The sequence below is a fragment of the Muntiacus reevesi genome, chromosome 14 (genome assembly GCF_963930625.1).
Source record: "Muntiacus reevesi chromosome 14, mMunRee1.1, whole genome shotgun sequence".
NCBI lineage: Eukaryota > Metazoa > Chordata > Mammalia > Artiodactyla > Cervidae > Muntiacus > Muntiacus reevesi.
This window is the reverse complement of record NC_089262.1, coordinates 45446486-45462066: the sequence shown is the minus strand read 5'-3', so window position 1 is coordinate 45462066 and position 15581 is coordinate 45446486. Positions and strand designations below refer to the sequence as shown.

Genomic DNA, 15581 nt, shown 5'->3' with positions numbered 1-15581 from the left:
AAAGCATTTTAGTACATAGCAGCTACTTCTAAGAAGAAAAAATTTACCTTTGAATTTCTTCTGGAAAAGTTGCACTGAACATAAGGGTCTGACGCTGTTCCTTTGACGGCATTCCTGGGCAGGAAATTAACTTTTTCATCTCTGGTCCAAAACCCATATCCAGCATGCGATCAGCTTCATCCAAAACTAAGTATTTGACTTGTCTGAGACCAATCTTTTAGGATATTTTCAAGGGTTAGAGCAGAGAATGCATACTAGTTAGTATAGTAGTTGATATATTATATGAAAATATTCTCATCAAGTCTAACTATTAATATATTCTCAAAGACGAAGATTAGAAATCAATGCATACAATGATGAGACCACTGTTATGGTTAGCTAATAGTATTAGTGTTCATTTCATTTCTCAATTTTGTCTTATGTTATAAAATATTTCATAAAACTCAAAGAAACCAAAACATTTAGATAAGTATTATACAATAGACCTTTCTGTAATTACTTAAATATTCTATCTCTTCAGTATTAGCCAGTAGCCATATGCAGCTATTAAGCACTTGAAATGTAGTTAGTGTGGCCTGAAGAACGAACTTTTAATTTTATATCAGTTAAAATGTAAATATCCACATGTAGCTAGTGACTTCTGTATTAGACAGCACATATCTAGACTATATTATCTGATAAAGTCAGGCTATTTAATGTAAGAAATAAAATTTCTTAATAGCATGACATTATCAAATGGCCTATAACTGACAAATTCATTTCTAACTCCTTTAAACCCTTAATAAATCCCCGATTCTCTAACCACTCAGCAACAAATGGAAAACTTTTCTTACCTATCATGAATATTTAGTGCTAAAAACAAGCACATAATTGCAAAAAGAAAACAAGTGAGTTTGTTACCCTATGGAAGATAGGAAACAAGGTGGGAAATCAAGGTGAATTTCTCTGAATACTCTTAATAAGTACCATAAGAAAAATTCCTTTCTGCAGAAAGAGCATATTTTTAATAATCCCTTTAAAGAACAGTCTTAAGAAAGCAAAGCAGGGTCATGAAAGTGAACTGAAAATACTGATACAGAGATGTAATAATGTGGTATATGAATACTGAAAATAAATAGCCCTAAAATCGCTCTCCAAAGACAGAAACTTAGCAATCCTGGATAATATCACTCTCACACTTAAAACAGGAGACAAAATAACTGATACCACAAAGGTTTTCTTCCAGGAAAAAAAAATTATTTCCTCAAGACATATATGAAACTAGAAAAAAGCATAGATTTCATTTTTCTCCCAGTGTAGTGGGTCTAGGATATGTATTCTGGAATCAGATCCAGATTCTAACCCTATCACTTACTAGAGCTAACTTAGAGATTAAAATAAATTACGTAATCTCACTAGAAGTTTGTTTTCCCAAGTATAAAATGGAAAATACTATTTACCTATTTGTATGAAGATTTATATAAGAAAGCATTCAAGGAATCAGATGGGAGCCTAATATACAAATGGTGCTGTAATGAACATACATGTCTTTACACAAGTTTCTCTCTTTCCCAAACAAAACAATTACTAGTCAATATCACAACTCTGTTATCCCTCTAGAGCCTACCTTTTCTTTGCCTATGATATCCATCAGTCTCCCAGGAGTAGCACATAACATATTACAGCCTTGTACTATTTGTCGAATTGAATGCCCCAACTGGGTTCCCCCATATGTGACAACTGCTCTTAGGCAAGTCCTATTGACAATAAAAATAAATGTCATTTGTTTTTAATGAGATGCAAAATGAAACCCATAAAGAAAAAGCTAATACATTCAACATTCTTTTACAATTCTTCCCAGAAAGTTGAAAAGCTGAGGGAAAAAAATATTTGCAACCTGCCTGATAGAGCTCTTCAAAAACAATGATAAACACAACCAACACCCATACAACAGGCCAACAACATGAACAAATGTTCATTAAAAATACAGATGGTTTTTAAACACTTTAAGTTCAATATTACTTTTAAAAGCAAAAAAGCAAAACAAATGAAGTCTAACAAAATTTTCCCTCAAGTGTGATAATGCTATGTTAGCCAGTGTAGAGAAACTGGCACTCAGGGGGACAAACTGATACAATCTCTTTCACACTTTTAGTCTCTATTAAAATTTTAAAACTTATTTTTCCCAATATATTCACATGTAGGGATTTTCCCTTCAGATATATCCCCACAAAGGGGTAAAGATGACTGTGTAATATATTCACTGCTAACATGACTTTTAGTATTGAAAGACTGAAAATTATCTAACAGAATACAGTTCTATAGTAAGTGTTAGCTCCAACATATACCTTTTTTTTTTAAAGGATGGCAACCAAGCTTAGTATGCTAAGATTTGTTGAGAGGAGAATTAAAGTGCATATATGTGCACCAGCTCTTTCTATACTATTTCACATAAAACCATAATAGTGTAAACTTTGAAGAGGATTAAAGATAGACAGTTAGACACTTCTCAGTTTTTTGCCACAAAAATGTTCCAACAAATATCCACATACTAATACACACTTTGTGCACACATATTATCTGAAATATCATTACTGTTTTTTTTTTTAAAAGAAAACTTTTACTTGATTTAAAAGCTTGAAGAGCAACACAGTACATGGGGGTCAGTAACAAACAAACACTGGTATAAGCAATGCACATCTGCTTCTTACAAAAGATCTGTCAAGCTTGACATTAAAAGAATTTTAATAATTTTAGTTTTTACTCCTCTAATTTCAAATAAACTGATTTATACAAAATAAAAGGTGAAGGTTCTAGATAGAAAGCTCTAAAGAACTGTACAGAAAAACACTAATATACCAACAGATAAATGGGTAGACAACGAATGGATAATTCACAGGGAAAATGTACAAAGCATTCAAAAAGTAGTTCAACCTCTCAATAACCAAATAAATGAAAACATGAAGATAGCTATAGCGATTTTAAAATATGTACACAAAAAATAAATAAAATATGTACACAAATTCGTCAATACACCTTCCTTTAAATATAGATCCTAACTCCCTCCAAAGATGTGTGCAAGGCTGGCTTCATAGGTATATAACCTGTGCAGTAATACAGAGTCCTATGATTAAAAAAGACCTAAGCTTGGTTTAATATTCTATTTGCTGCTTTTAAATTCATCATAATTTTTTAACAAAGGACCTTGTACTTTCATTTTGGGCTAGTTCTCGCAAATTATATAGCCAGTCCTGAGTATGAGCTAGACTTAGTGACCTGCTTAGTAACGAAGAGAATACAACAAAAGTGACTGCAACTGTCTTACAAAAGTCACAGAAACCTCCTCCTTGCTCTTTCTCACTGACCCTTCAATCTAAGTGAAGCCAGCTGTCATTTCCTAGAGACAACCATTCTTACAGAGAGATCCAATAAAGCCAGATGACTGTAATTCTGGATGACATCTTATCTGCAACCTCATGAGATGCCAAGCCAGAAACACCCAGCTAAACTGTTCCTCAATTCCTAACCCTCAGAAACTGTAAAATAATATGTATTGTTTAGAGCAACTAGGTTTTAAGGTAAGCAGCAACAGATAACTAATCTAATACCAAATAGTGGCAAAGTGTATAGTGGAAGTTGGCATTTTCAAATACTGCTGGTAAAATGCAAGCTTTAAAATAACTTCATATTTTTTAACATTAAATCTATAAAAATCTACTCTAATAAAATACTTAAAACATAAAAGTAGAAAAAGTTTATAAGCAAGTTGTTCATTAAAGCAAGAATTGCTTTTATTTATAGTAGCCCCAAATTAGAAACAACTTACATCTTCCAGATAGAGAAATAAAATACAAACACATAGACAATCTTACAATCATTAAAAATTAGGTCTGATTGTTAAATAAGCAGTTATCCATTTTATGAAGTTATGTGTTAAAGGACAGAAAGTTATTAGGAACACCATAAACTCATTTTTAAACATATACTTAAAAACTACCAGAAAACACATGAATATGTACGTCTTATCGTTCTACTTCTATCACCATCTAATTTTTAATAAGCATTTTTAAAAACAGATTCTATAAATAAGATTATGAAAAAGTCAACTTCAGTCAAGTAACACCAAATTAAATTATATGACTGCATTCTTATTCAAGTACTGAGTTCTTCCCAAAATAAATACAATAATTCTCTAAAGAAAGACTTGTTTGTGAGTTGCATTCCAGATGTACTTACCCAAAAGAAAATTTTCTGGCTTCCAGATAGATCTGATTGATCAACTCTCGAGTTGGTGCTACAATAATACATTCTGGTTCCTGCAGTTCTTTAAAACGACTGGCAGTTATTCCATCACGCATCATATGAGCCAAAATTGGCAAGAGAAAAGCTGCCTAGAAGTTAAATTGCATAACTTACAAATTTATAGGGCATCATCCTTTTCCCTATGGCAACCTATTCCTCATGTCTTTATATCCTTTAGCTTCTTCTTTCATCTTTTTGATAAATTTAAAATGAGAAAGGGAAATAATTTTTATTTCAATGAGTTTCTAACATTTTGGTCGTCATGCTCATATTATACAATATAAAATGTTTGATAAAGTTAATCTATCTGATGAAACTATCTTTTGTGCTTTTTTAAAAACAAACACAACCAAAGATTCTACATAAACAAACATTAACTTATTTTGAGAGGTAAATGAGGAATGTAGCATTTATTATAAATGATTCCTTTTGAGGTAGAAATAAAATCAGAATGCATGACAAAAGTGGTCCACAAAACAGAGCAAAAATTGGGAAAGCATTCATTTGAATTACTAAACATATCACCCTCATAAAAGTTACATATGGCCAGAGAAACTTTGTGCTACAGTTTTCTTATTAAATAAGACACTAAAATCTACCTCCAAAACCACATTTAAGTCACACACTAGCTCCTATATTGTACAACTTATTTTCACTTATTTTCCTTTCAACTCTACTATGGAGGATTTTTAAGACTAATATAGTATGAAGCAAGACTATGATCCTGGAAATGACAGTCTTTAATGTTCATCTCATGGAACCCTATTTAATTCACAAATCTCACAGTTTAGTCCTAAGACCAACTTGGTCCCATCAGAGTTCTTTTAGCATTAGCATAACCAGAGGTCACTTCATACTAAGGACCAGGTGCGGTACATAGACAACAACAGTACATACAGCTATTTCTCATTCTCTTGACTCCAAAACTGTATCAGCTATTACACTGTTGTTGTTAATCGCTAAGTCGTGTCCAACTCTTTTTGACCCCAGGGACTGCAGTACGTCAGGCTGCTTTACTATCTCTTGGAGTTTGCTCAAACTCATGTCCATTGAGTTGGTGATGCCATCCAACCATCTCATCCTCTGTCGCCCCCTTCTCTTCCTGCCTTAATCTTTCCCAGCATCAGGGTCTTTTCCAATGAGGTGGCTCTTCACATCAGGTAGCCAAAGTACTGGCGCTTCAGCATCAGTCCTTGAAGTGAATATTCAGGGCTAATTTCTTTTAGGATCGATTGCTTTGATCTCCGTGCTGTCCAAGGGACTCTCAAGAGCCTCCTCCAGCACCACAGTTTGAAAGCATCAATTCTTTGGCTTTCAGCCTTCTTTAAGGCTCTCACATCCATACATGACTATTGGAAAAACCTTAGCTTTGACTGTAAGGACCTTTGTAAGCAAAGTGGTAAATTTCTGCTTTTTAATATGCTGTCTAGGTTTGTCATAGCTTTTCTTCCAAGGAGGAAGTGTCTTTTAATTTCATAGTGGTAGTCACCATCCACAGTGATTTTGGAGTCCAAGAAAATAAAATCTGTCACTGTTTCCACTTTTTGTTTTTCATATATTTGCCATGAAATGATTGGAAAAACTTTACATTACATAAATTATTTTTCCCTTGCTCTTATAATCAAAGGTCTTATAACCTTTGGTGCTTTGACTCTCAGTTATTTTGTTTTAAATATTATGTCCCACAGAAGGAGCTGAATACACTTATAGACTAAACATCTATGAACTACAAAACACTACTCTAGAAATAGTTCAAAATTCTTTCTTCAAAAGTATACAAACTTCAATAAAACCAGAAATCAGAGGCAAAAACATGAGCATTTATGACAGTTCACTAAAATCATCACTCAAAGTTCAAGCAAGTGACAGTCTGAATACTGGGCAAAATATATGTAGGGAAGTGACTTACAGTCTTTCCAGAGCCTGTCTGAGCACAAGCCATCAAGTCTCGTCCTCCTAGTATAATGGGAATACTGTATTTTTGCACAGGAGTAAGCTTAGTATAACCAGCTTTAGCAATGTTGTTACTCAGTGTCTGACAAAGATTAGCTTCTTCAAAAGTCTAAAAAAAATCAGGGGGCAGTGGTTAAATTCCATGTATCATACACTAGTCATTCCATAAACATATTCCATTTGAATTGGTTTCAAGTTGTTAATTCTACTTTATATAATACATATGCCCCCATTCAAAAGTAATATCTAGAACCTCTATGTGACTATTTGATAGAATTAAGGAATATTCCATATAGACAACGGCTCTAAAAACTTTTTCATCCCCCTTAAAACTTGCGAGATACAAATAACTCTGATTAATAAAAATGGTTCATTATTAACAGGGAACTCTGGGCTCCCCGACTCCTTAGAAAAACACTCCCCTAAGATGCACTTTCTCACATACGTAGAAAGCAGAAATATTGAATCTTTAGGAAAAGTATCCTTTTTAATAAATTTAAATCAAGTTTCCATCCTAGTTTGAGGAGGTGGGGAGGAAATATAGTACCCTCCCTTTCAACACAGCAATTAATTCTAATGTAGATGTTAAGATACGATTCTAAATTTCCAACCTAAGACATTAAATATTAAAGATGAAATTTTTGTATTCTTTAATATCAACTTAAAGAAATGTTCCAAATTTTTAAAAAACAAAGTTTGTCTTACAGTCATTACAGAAACAATTATTACACTGACCAGAATTGCTGGTGGTGGATCATGTCCAGATACTTCTACAAGAATAGTATCATATTTGTCAAAGTTTATGCCTGTCTGATAATGTGCAAAGATGGAGTCCTCATCTTCAGGTGGAGGAGGTGGTATGTAGGTCACTTTTGGTCCTTCGAATTTAAAAGAAAATTTACATTATAAGGATTAGAATAAAAATAAAAGGGAAAACAGACAAAAACCAACAAACTCAAATTCAAAACAACATGCAAATTCCTGGGCTTCGCTGGGTGACTCACTGGTAAAGAATCCACCTGCCAATGCAGGAAACACGAGTTCCATTCCTGCCCCAGGAAGATCTCACATGCCACAGAGCAGCTAAGCCCATGCGCAGCCTGTGCTCTAGAGCCCAGAAGCTGCAACTACTGAGCCTACGTATCACAACTACTGAAGCCCGTGCACCTCAGAGCCCAGGCTCTGCATCAAGAAAAGCCACCACAATGAGAAGACCACAACTAGAGAGGAGCCCTCAGTCTCTGTAACTAGGGAAAAGCCTGTGCAGCAACAAAGACCCAGCACAGCCAAAAGTAAATAAAATTACAAAAAAAACTTCCCAAGGTTTACCATTAAAGTTTTTACTTCAAACTTTTTAAAGTTATCTCTTTAAATATTCTGCATTTGTATTAAAATGTAATATACATTTATGTGGATCACAAAAATTAATATACCCTGAGTGTCACCACTTTCTCCTCCTTCAGCTTCTGACTTCCAAGAATCTTAAAAGGAAACAAGACAAATGTTTTTTAAAATCGAGGGGTAAAACAATACTCACTATAAAAATCAAATACCTTATCTAAAGTAAAACTTACTCTTTCCAGAGCCTGTAATTACTTCTTCATTTAAACCTTTGTAACCACCTATTAAAGAAATACACAGTGACAGTCAGTCAATATACAAGACTGTGTATATCTTTATTTTTGTTGCTTGTCTTCAAAGAGAAAAAGTTCTAAACATGGATGGTCCCTTCGAACAAATAATATTTGAGACAATTAAGATAAATAGAAGCCTGACTATTTTAAGCTCCCTTAGCATTCAAAACGCTGACTTTATGCAGATTACAATGTTATAACATATTAGTATCTTCTTGTTTAAGCTGTTATGTCTCTTTCCTATTCCTATATTCCTCAACAAAGGAATATATTTTCTAAGAGGAACTAAAAGTCCATCTCTGTTTAGATGTCCCCACTATAACCTATAGGTTCTATGATTTGCTAGGACTCAGAATACAATCAAAACTATGGCTGTGACTTATTACATAGAAAAGATATGGAGCAAAATGAGCAAAGGAAAAAAGGGTATGGAGAAAAGGCCAGAGAAGACCAGGTGCAAGCTTTTAAGAGTCACTCCCACTGGTGTCATACAGGACGAGTTGTGACAACATGCGGAAAATGTTTACCAGAGCAATTAATTAGAGATTCAATATCCAGGGTTCTTATGAGGGGCTGATAAAGCAGGCAGGCACCTTCTGCCTGGCATGTACCAAATTTCCCAACTCCCAGAAGAAAAATGGGTATTCGTCATAAACCACATTATTTTACAAACCATTTAGGTACAGTGGACCATTCACACCGGTTAAGGGTGTTGAGACCCCTCCCAAAATCCAAGTTCCCAGAAGTCAGGGAAGGGTCTTTGTAAGAAGGACTTTCCAAGAAGAGCAGTCAGGCCTATCATGTTAACTCTTTTCCACACACCACCTTCCTGGTTTCTAGACAAGGAGTCATTGACTGTGCCACTTTCAGGTACTATCACAAAAAGAATAAGGACTGCATTAGCTTTGAAAGGCTAACACATAGCACTTTAATATGTGCACTCTCTAATTTTTTTGTCCTGTATGTCCACAGGTCTTCAAACCCCTTTTCAAACAAGATCTAAGAATTTGTATAAAACATGGTTTAGCCATTAATAATCTTTTTCTACACTGAAGAAACCAAGAATCTGAAAGAGTGAAGCAGGGAAAAGTGGTTCAAGAGAACTGCCACTCTGAATGCTCTCAGACTAATAATGATCACAGAATTTTTCAGATATTAAACAAGCTTTATTGTTTTACTAGTCTGGAAAATATTTTAACCTTTATATGAAATTTAAGCATTTTTAACTCTGAGTTTTTTTTAATAGTATAAAATTATCTATACTGAACTTTCTTTATGCCCTACACCAAGCTATCTATCTCATGAGAAAGATTATTTTAATATAAGAATCTGTAAACACAGATTACATCTCAGTCTTTAACATTTGCATGGTAACTCCCATTTTATGGTTATGTTATTTATTAAGCAGTTATTTATTGATGAATTTTAGGTTATTTTCAGTTTTCACATATGAAGCTTAAGTGAACATCCTTTTACATGTATTGAGCATATATACCTACAGTATATAACAGAACTGCTGGATTAAAGAGTAGTAGTAAACAACTTGCTTCCCCTGGAGTAGGAAATGACAACCCACTCCAGTATTCTTGCCTGGAAAATCCCATGGACAGAGGAGCCTGGTGGGCTATAGTCCACAGGGTTGCAAGAGTCAGACACAACACAGCGACTAAACAACAAAAGTAAACAACTTCTCCAAACTGGCCATGCAAATGTATACTCCTCAAAGTGTGTACAAAAGCAGCAACAGTTATCTTTAACCTCAAAAATTACACTTGGATTACAGTCATTTTAACCACTTATAGGTAAACCAAATAAGAACTCACCTCGTCCACTTCCACGACCACTTCTGCTTTGGAAAGTGTCACCATTACCTGTAAGGCATTGTTTTACAGAAATATTCAGAGGAAACACAGCTCCTCTTCAAGCACATAATGATATAGCTATTTCTTTACAAATATTGAGTAATTTCTCAGGATTCCTAGACCCTTAACCCACCCATCTCCTACTTCTATATTTAACTAAAAACTTTTTCTGGTCTTAACATTTTGCTTAAACACTTCATTTTTTAAGGCAATTTCAGGTTCACAGAAACATTAAGGGGAAAATGCAGAGACTTCCCAAATACTTCCAGTCCTCACACCTGCATACTCCACACCCCCCTGACATAATCAACACTTCCCACAAGAAAGGTATTTTGTTACAGTTGATAAACCTATACTGGTACATCATAATCACCCAAAGTCCATGGTTTACATTACAGCTCATTCATGGTACTGTACAGTGTTTTTTATGTTTGCAAAAATGTATCATGGCATGTCTCCATCATTATAGTATCATACACAGTAACTTCACTACCCTAAAAATTCTCAATGTTCTGTCTGTTCATCCCTTCCCTGAATCCCTAGCAACCATGCAATTTTTTTCACCCCTCTTCTTACAGTTTTGCCTTTTACAGAATGTCATACAGAGTTGGAATCGTACAGTATACTGTCTTTTCAGACTGGCTTCTTTCACTCAGTAGCACATATTTAGAGCTTCCCCAGTGGCTCAGCAGTAAAGAATCTGTCTGCAATGCAGGAGTCACAGGAGACGCAGGTTCAATCCCTGGGTTGGCAAGATCCCCTGGAGGAGGGCATGGCAACCCACTATAATATTCCTGCCTAGAGAATCCCATGGACAGAGGAGCCTGGTGAGCTATAGTTCATGGGGCTGCAAAGAATCTGACACAACTGAAGTGACTTAGCATGCACACAGTACGCATTTAAGGTTCCTCCATGTCTTTTCAGGCTTGATATAGCTCATTTCTTTTTAATACCACAGTTCATTTAACTACTTTTAAACATTTCATCAACAGAATGCTTCTTTTCCCCCACTTTCTCCTCAAATTCCCTCAGAATCCTCTCTTTGAAACCAAAGGAAACCTCATTTTCCTTCTTCTAATTAAAAGTATAATTTATATCTCGGATTAACTGGTAGATAAGAAAGAAGGAATAATTCACAGAGCACAAACTTTATAAGGGAGGGAAAACTGTCCATTTTCTTTTTGCCTACAAATCTAAAAAGCAGAGATAATCATGAGCCAATTAATATACTTAAAAATATATATTAGGTTCAATAATCCTAGAGCTAAAAGCAAATGTGAATGATTAATATTCAGTAATAAATTCTATTTCTCACCTGCACCACTTAATGCTGATCTTCCAGAACCAAAAATGCCACCAGAGCGCTGGGTCCCCTCACCTTGTTCATATTCGCTGTCTAGATTTACAGATTAAAAATTTAGATTATGTTACTTTTTAAAACTTTTAAGTCATGCAGTAAACAGAAAAAAATCAATTTATAGTGCCATAAGTTAAAAAGATGCAGGATAAAATAATTTAAATTTAACAGGAATCATAGTGTTTTTGAAGTATCACACAGAAGGATTTTTCCATAAGTTAGTTCCTTCAATTATAAATTACTTTCTAAAAATTTTATTAAAATTATCTTATAAAACTAGTCAGAGCTAATACTACACCAAAATATGATATAAGCAAGTTAAATTACCTTTGAAAAACAGCACTGTTGCTGCCCCTCAAAATTTCACATTACATAATCTTACTTCTTATTCTCCAGAATAGCATTCCTTGGTACCCACTGCACTCAAATCAAACTTTATCAGTCTTAAACAGCAACCCTGTGGATCGCTTAACTTTTTAAAAAGTGACAATTCACTAATCTGCTACACATCTATTAAATCATTATATCAATTTACATTTTTAGTTTCACTACTCTGTTCTCCTCTGTTAAGAGAGATATGCATTCCAAAAGTGACTTCAGGAGACAATATCTTAGCACCAAGGAAAGACGACTGGAAAAATTTAGGTAGAAAGCCACACTGGTATAAGAAGGTATAATGGGAGGCTGAATCATGAGAATGCCACTTATTTGTAAGGTCAGCCATCTTTATCAAAGCTCTAAAACGCTTCACAGCATGTAATATTAAAGAACTGCATCACACAAACTTAGAAAGATTCACATATCCTCATTTAATCTATAAGGAATTATATGTGTCTACAAAATAATATTTTACATAGCGTAAGTGATTATATACCAGCCATTATACTAAACCATTCTCATATAGTCATAACAAACTTATATGTGATAGGTGTTATTTTTAATAATTTCTTTAATAAATGAAGCACAGTATTTGCAATCCACTACTAACTTGGACTTCCTAGACCAAATCCTCCACGGCAACCTCGGAAACTACCTCTTCCACCTCTTCTGGACAATCCTGAAGCTTCTGAATCATTGCCATCTTGATAACCTATAATATTAAAACACAAAGACACAAACAACACAAAAACCAACAAAGAAATCTTGGGGACATGGTGGCGAAGTTAATTTAAGTCTTGCATAATTCAATGACTTTAATATTTTAAGTCATCAACAGATAGTTACTAAAGAGAAATGCTGTATTTGACCTATAAATGTTCAACTTTACCAGTAAATAAATAAAAGCTATGATCTTTTTTAAAAAAATCCACTATTTGCTTTGCAAACAAAGCCTAAAAATGACTAAAAAGAAAAAGTGACACCTATAAACACTGTGGTATTGGAGAAGACTCTTGAGAGTCCCTTGGACTGCAAGGACATCAAACCAGTCAATCCTAAAGCAAATAACTCCTGATTATTCATTGGAAGGACTGATGCTGAAGCTGAAACTCCAATATTTTGGCCACCTGATGCGAAGAACGGACTCATTGGAAAAACCCTGATGCTGGGAAAGATTGAAAATGGGAGGAGAAGGGAACAACAGAGGATGAGATGGTTGGATGGCATCACCAACTCAATGGACATGAGTTTGAACAAGCTATGGGTGTTGGTGATGGACAGGGAAGCCTGGTGTGCTGAGTCCACAGGGTCACAGATAGCCTGAGTGACTGAACTGAACTGAATGTCCTGAAAGTATCAATTAAGTCTAACTGTCCTAATACATGATCTAGGATCTCTGTTGCCTTATTGGTTTTCTGTCTCGAAGATTTGTCCACTAATGTCAGTGAGGTGTTAAAGTCTCCTCTATTATTGTATTGCCATCCATTTCTTCCTTTAGGTCTGTTAGTATTTGTTTTCTATATTTCAGTTCAGTTGCACAGTCTTGTCTGACTCTTTGTGACCCCACTGGACTTCAGCACGCCAGGCATCCCCATCCATCACCAACTCCTGGAGTTTACCCAAACTCATGTCCATCAGATCGGTTATGTCATTCAACCATCTTATCCTCTGTCATCCCCTTCTCCTCCCACCTTCAATCTTTCCCAGCATCAGGGTCTTTTCCAATGAGTCAGTTCTTCGCATCAGGTGGGCAAAGTAATGGAGCCTCAGCTTCAGCATCAGCCCTTCCAATGAATAGTCAGGAGGTATTTGCTATAGGATTGACTGGCTGGATCTCCTTGCAGTTCAGGGGGCTCTCAAGAGTCTTCTCCAACACCACAGTGCAAAAGCATCAATTCTTCAGCATTCAGCTTTCTTTATAGTCCAACTCTCACATCCATACATGACTACTGGAAAGACCTAGCCTTGACTAGACGGACCTTTGCTGGCAAAGTCTCTGCTTTTTTTTTTTTTTTTTTTTAAATATTATTTTATTAGTTGGAGGCCAATCACTTTACAACATTTCAGTGGGTTTTGTCATACATTGACATGAATCAGCCATATAGTTACACGTATTCCCCATCCCGATCCCCCCTCCCACCTCCCTCGCCACCCGACTCCTCTGGGTCCTCCCAGTGCACCAGGCCCGAGCACCTGACTCATGCATCCCACCTGGGCTGGTGGTCCGTTTCACCATAGATAGTATACATGCTGTTCTTTCAAAACATCCCACCCTCACGTTCTCCCCCAGAGTTCAAAAGTCTGTTCTGTACTTCTGTGTCTCTTTTTCTGTTTTGCATATAGGGTTATCGCCACCATCTATCTAAATTCCGTATATATGTGTTAGTATACTGTAATGTTCTTTATCTTTCTGGCTTACTTCACTCTGTATAATGGGCTCCAGTTTCATCCATCTCATTAGAACTGATTCAAATGAATTCTTTTTAACTGCTGAGTAATATCCCATGGTGTATATGTACCACAGCTTCCTTATCCATTCATCTGTTGATGGGCATCTGGGTTGCTTCCATGTCCTGGCTATTATAAACAGTGCTGCGATGAACATTGGGGTGCACGTGTCTCTTTCAGATCTGGATTCCTCAGTGTGTATGCCTAGAAGTGGTATTGCTGGGTCATATGGCAGTTCTATTTCCAGTTTTTTAAGAAATCTCCACACTGTTTTCCATAGTGGCTGTACTAGCTTGCATTCCCACCAACAGTGTAAGAGGGTTCCCTTTTCTCCACACCCTCTCCAGCATTTATTGCTTGTAGACTTTTGGAAGTCTCTGCTTTTTAAAACGCTGTCTACGTTGGTCATAACTTTCCTTCCAAGGAGCAAGTGCCCTTTAATTTCATGGCTGTAGTCACCATCTGCAGTGATTTTGGAGCCCAGAAAAATAAAGTCAGCCACTGTTTCCACTGTTTCCCCAACTATTTGCCATGAAGTGATGGGACTGGGTGCCATGATGTTAGTTTTCTGAATGTTGAGTTTTAAGCCAACTTTTTCACTCTTCTCTTTCACTTTCATCAAAAGGCTCTTTAGTTCTTCTTCACTTTCTGCCATAAGGGTGGCATCATCTGCATGTCTGAGGTTACTGATATTTCTCCTGGCAATCTTGATTCCAGCTTGTGTTTCTTCCAGCCTAGCATTTCTCATGATGTACTCTGCATGTAAGTTAAATAAGCAGGGTGACAATATATAGCCTTGACGTACTCCTTTTCCTATTTGGAACAAGTCTGTTGTTCCATGTCCAGTTCTAACTGTTGCTTCCTGACCTGCATACAGATTTCTCAAGAGGCAGGTCAACTAGTCTGGTACTCCCATCTCTCAGAATTTTCCACAGTTTATTGAGATCCACACAGTCAAAAGCTTCGGCATAGTGAATAAGGCAGAAATAGATATTGTTCTGGAACTCTTGTGCTTTTTCGATGATCCAGCAGATATTGGCAATTTGATCTCCGGTTCCTCTGCCTTTTCTAAAACCAGCTTGAATATCTGGAAGTTCACAGTTCATGTATTGCTGGAGCCTGGCTTGGAGAATTTTGAGCATTACTTTGCTAGCGTGTGAGATGAGTGCAATTGTGTGGTAGTTTGAGCATCCTTTGGTATTTGCCTTTCTTTGGGATTGGAATGAAAACTGACCTTTTCCTGTCCTGTGGCCACTGCTGAGTTTTCCAAATTTGCTGGCATATTGAGTGTAGCACTTTCACAGAATCATCTTCCAGGATTTGAAACAGCTCAACTGGAATTCCATCACCTCCACTAGCTTTGCTCATAGTGATGCTTCCTAAGGCCCACTTGACTTTGCCTTCCAGGACGTCTGGCTCTACACTATCCTGATTATCTGGGTCATGAAGACCTTTTTGTACCGTTCTTCTGTATATTCTTGCCACCTCTTCTTAACATCTTCTGCTTGTGTTAGGTCCATACCATTTCTTTCCTTTGTTGTGCCCATCTTTGCATGAAATGTTCCCTTGGTATCTTTAATTTTCTTGAGGAGATGTCTAGTCTTTCCCATTCTATTGTTTTCCTCTATTTCTTTGCACTGATCACTGAGGAAGGCTTTCTTTCTCTCT

General features: G+C 36.0%; 1 protein-coding gene across 1 annotated transcript in view; it reads right to left on the bottom strand.

Annotated features, from left to right (window-relative positions):
• The window catches only part of DDX4 (DEAD-box helicase 4), an 82362-nt gene that overhangs the window by 19639 nt on the left and 47142 nt on the right, over nt 1–15581 (bottom strand). The window contains exons 8-17 of the mRNA XM_065905377.1: nt 12076–12177; nt 11046–11126; nt 9692–9739; nt 7809–7856; nt 7668–7715; nt 6970–7112; nt 6191–6343; nt 4216–4370; nt 1607–1736; nt 48–214 (exon numbers count right to left, since the gene is read on the bottom strand). Of these exons, the coding sequence (XP_065761449.1) occupies nt 48–214; nt 1607–1736; nt 4216–4370; nt 6191–6343; nt 6970–7112; nt 7668–7715; nt 7809–7856; nt 9692–9739; nt 11046–11126; nt 12076–12177 (1075 nt within the window). The remainder of the gene's footprint in view (nt 1–47; nt 215–1606; nt 1737–4215; nt 4371–6190; nt 6344–6969; nt 7113–7667; nt 7716–7808; nt 7857–9691; nt 9740–11045; nt 11127–12075; nt 12178–15581) is intronic.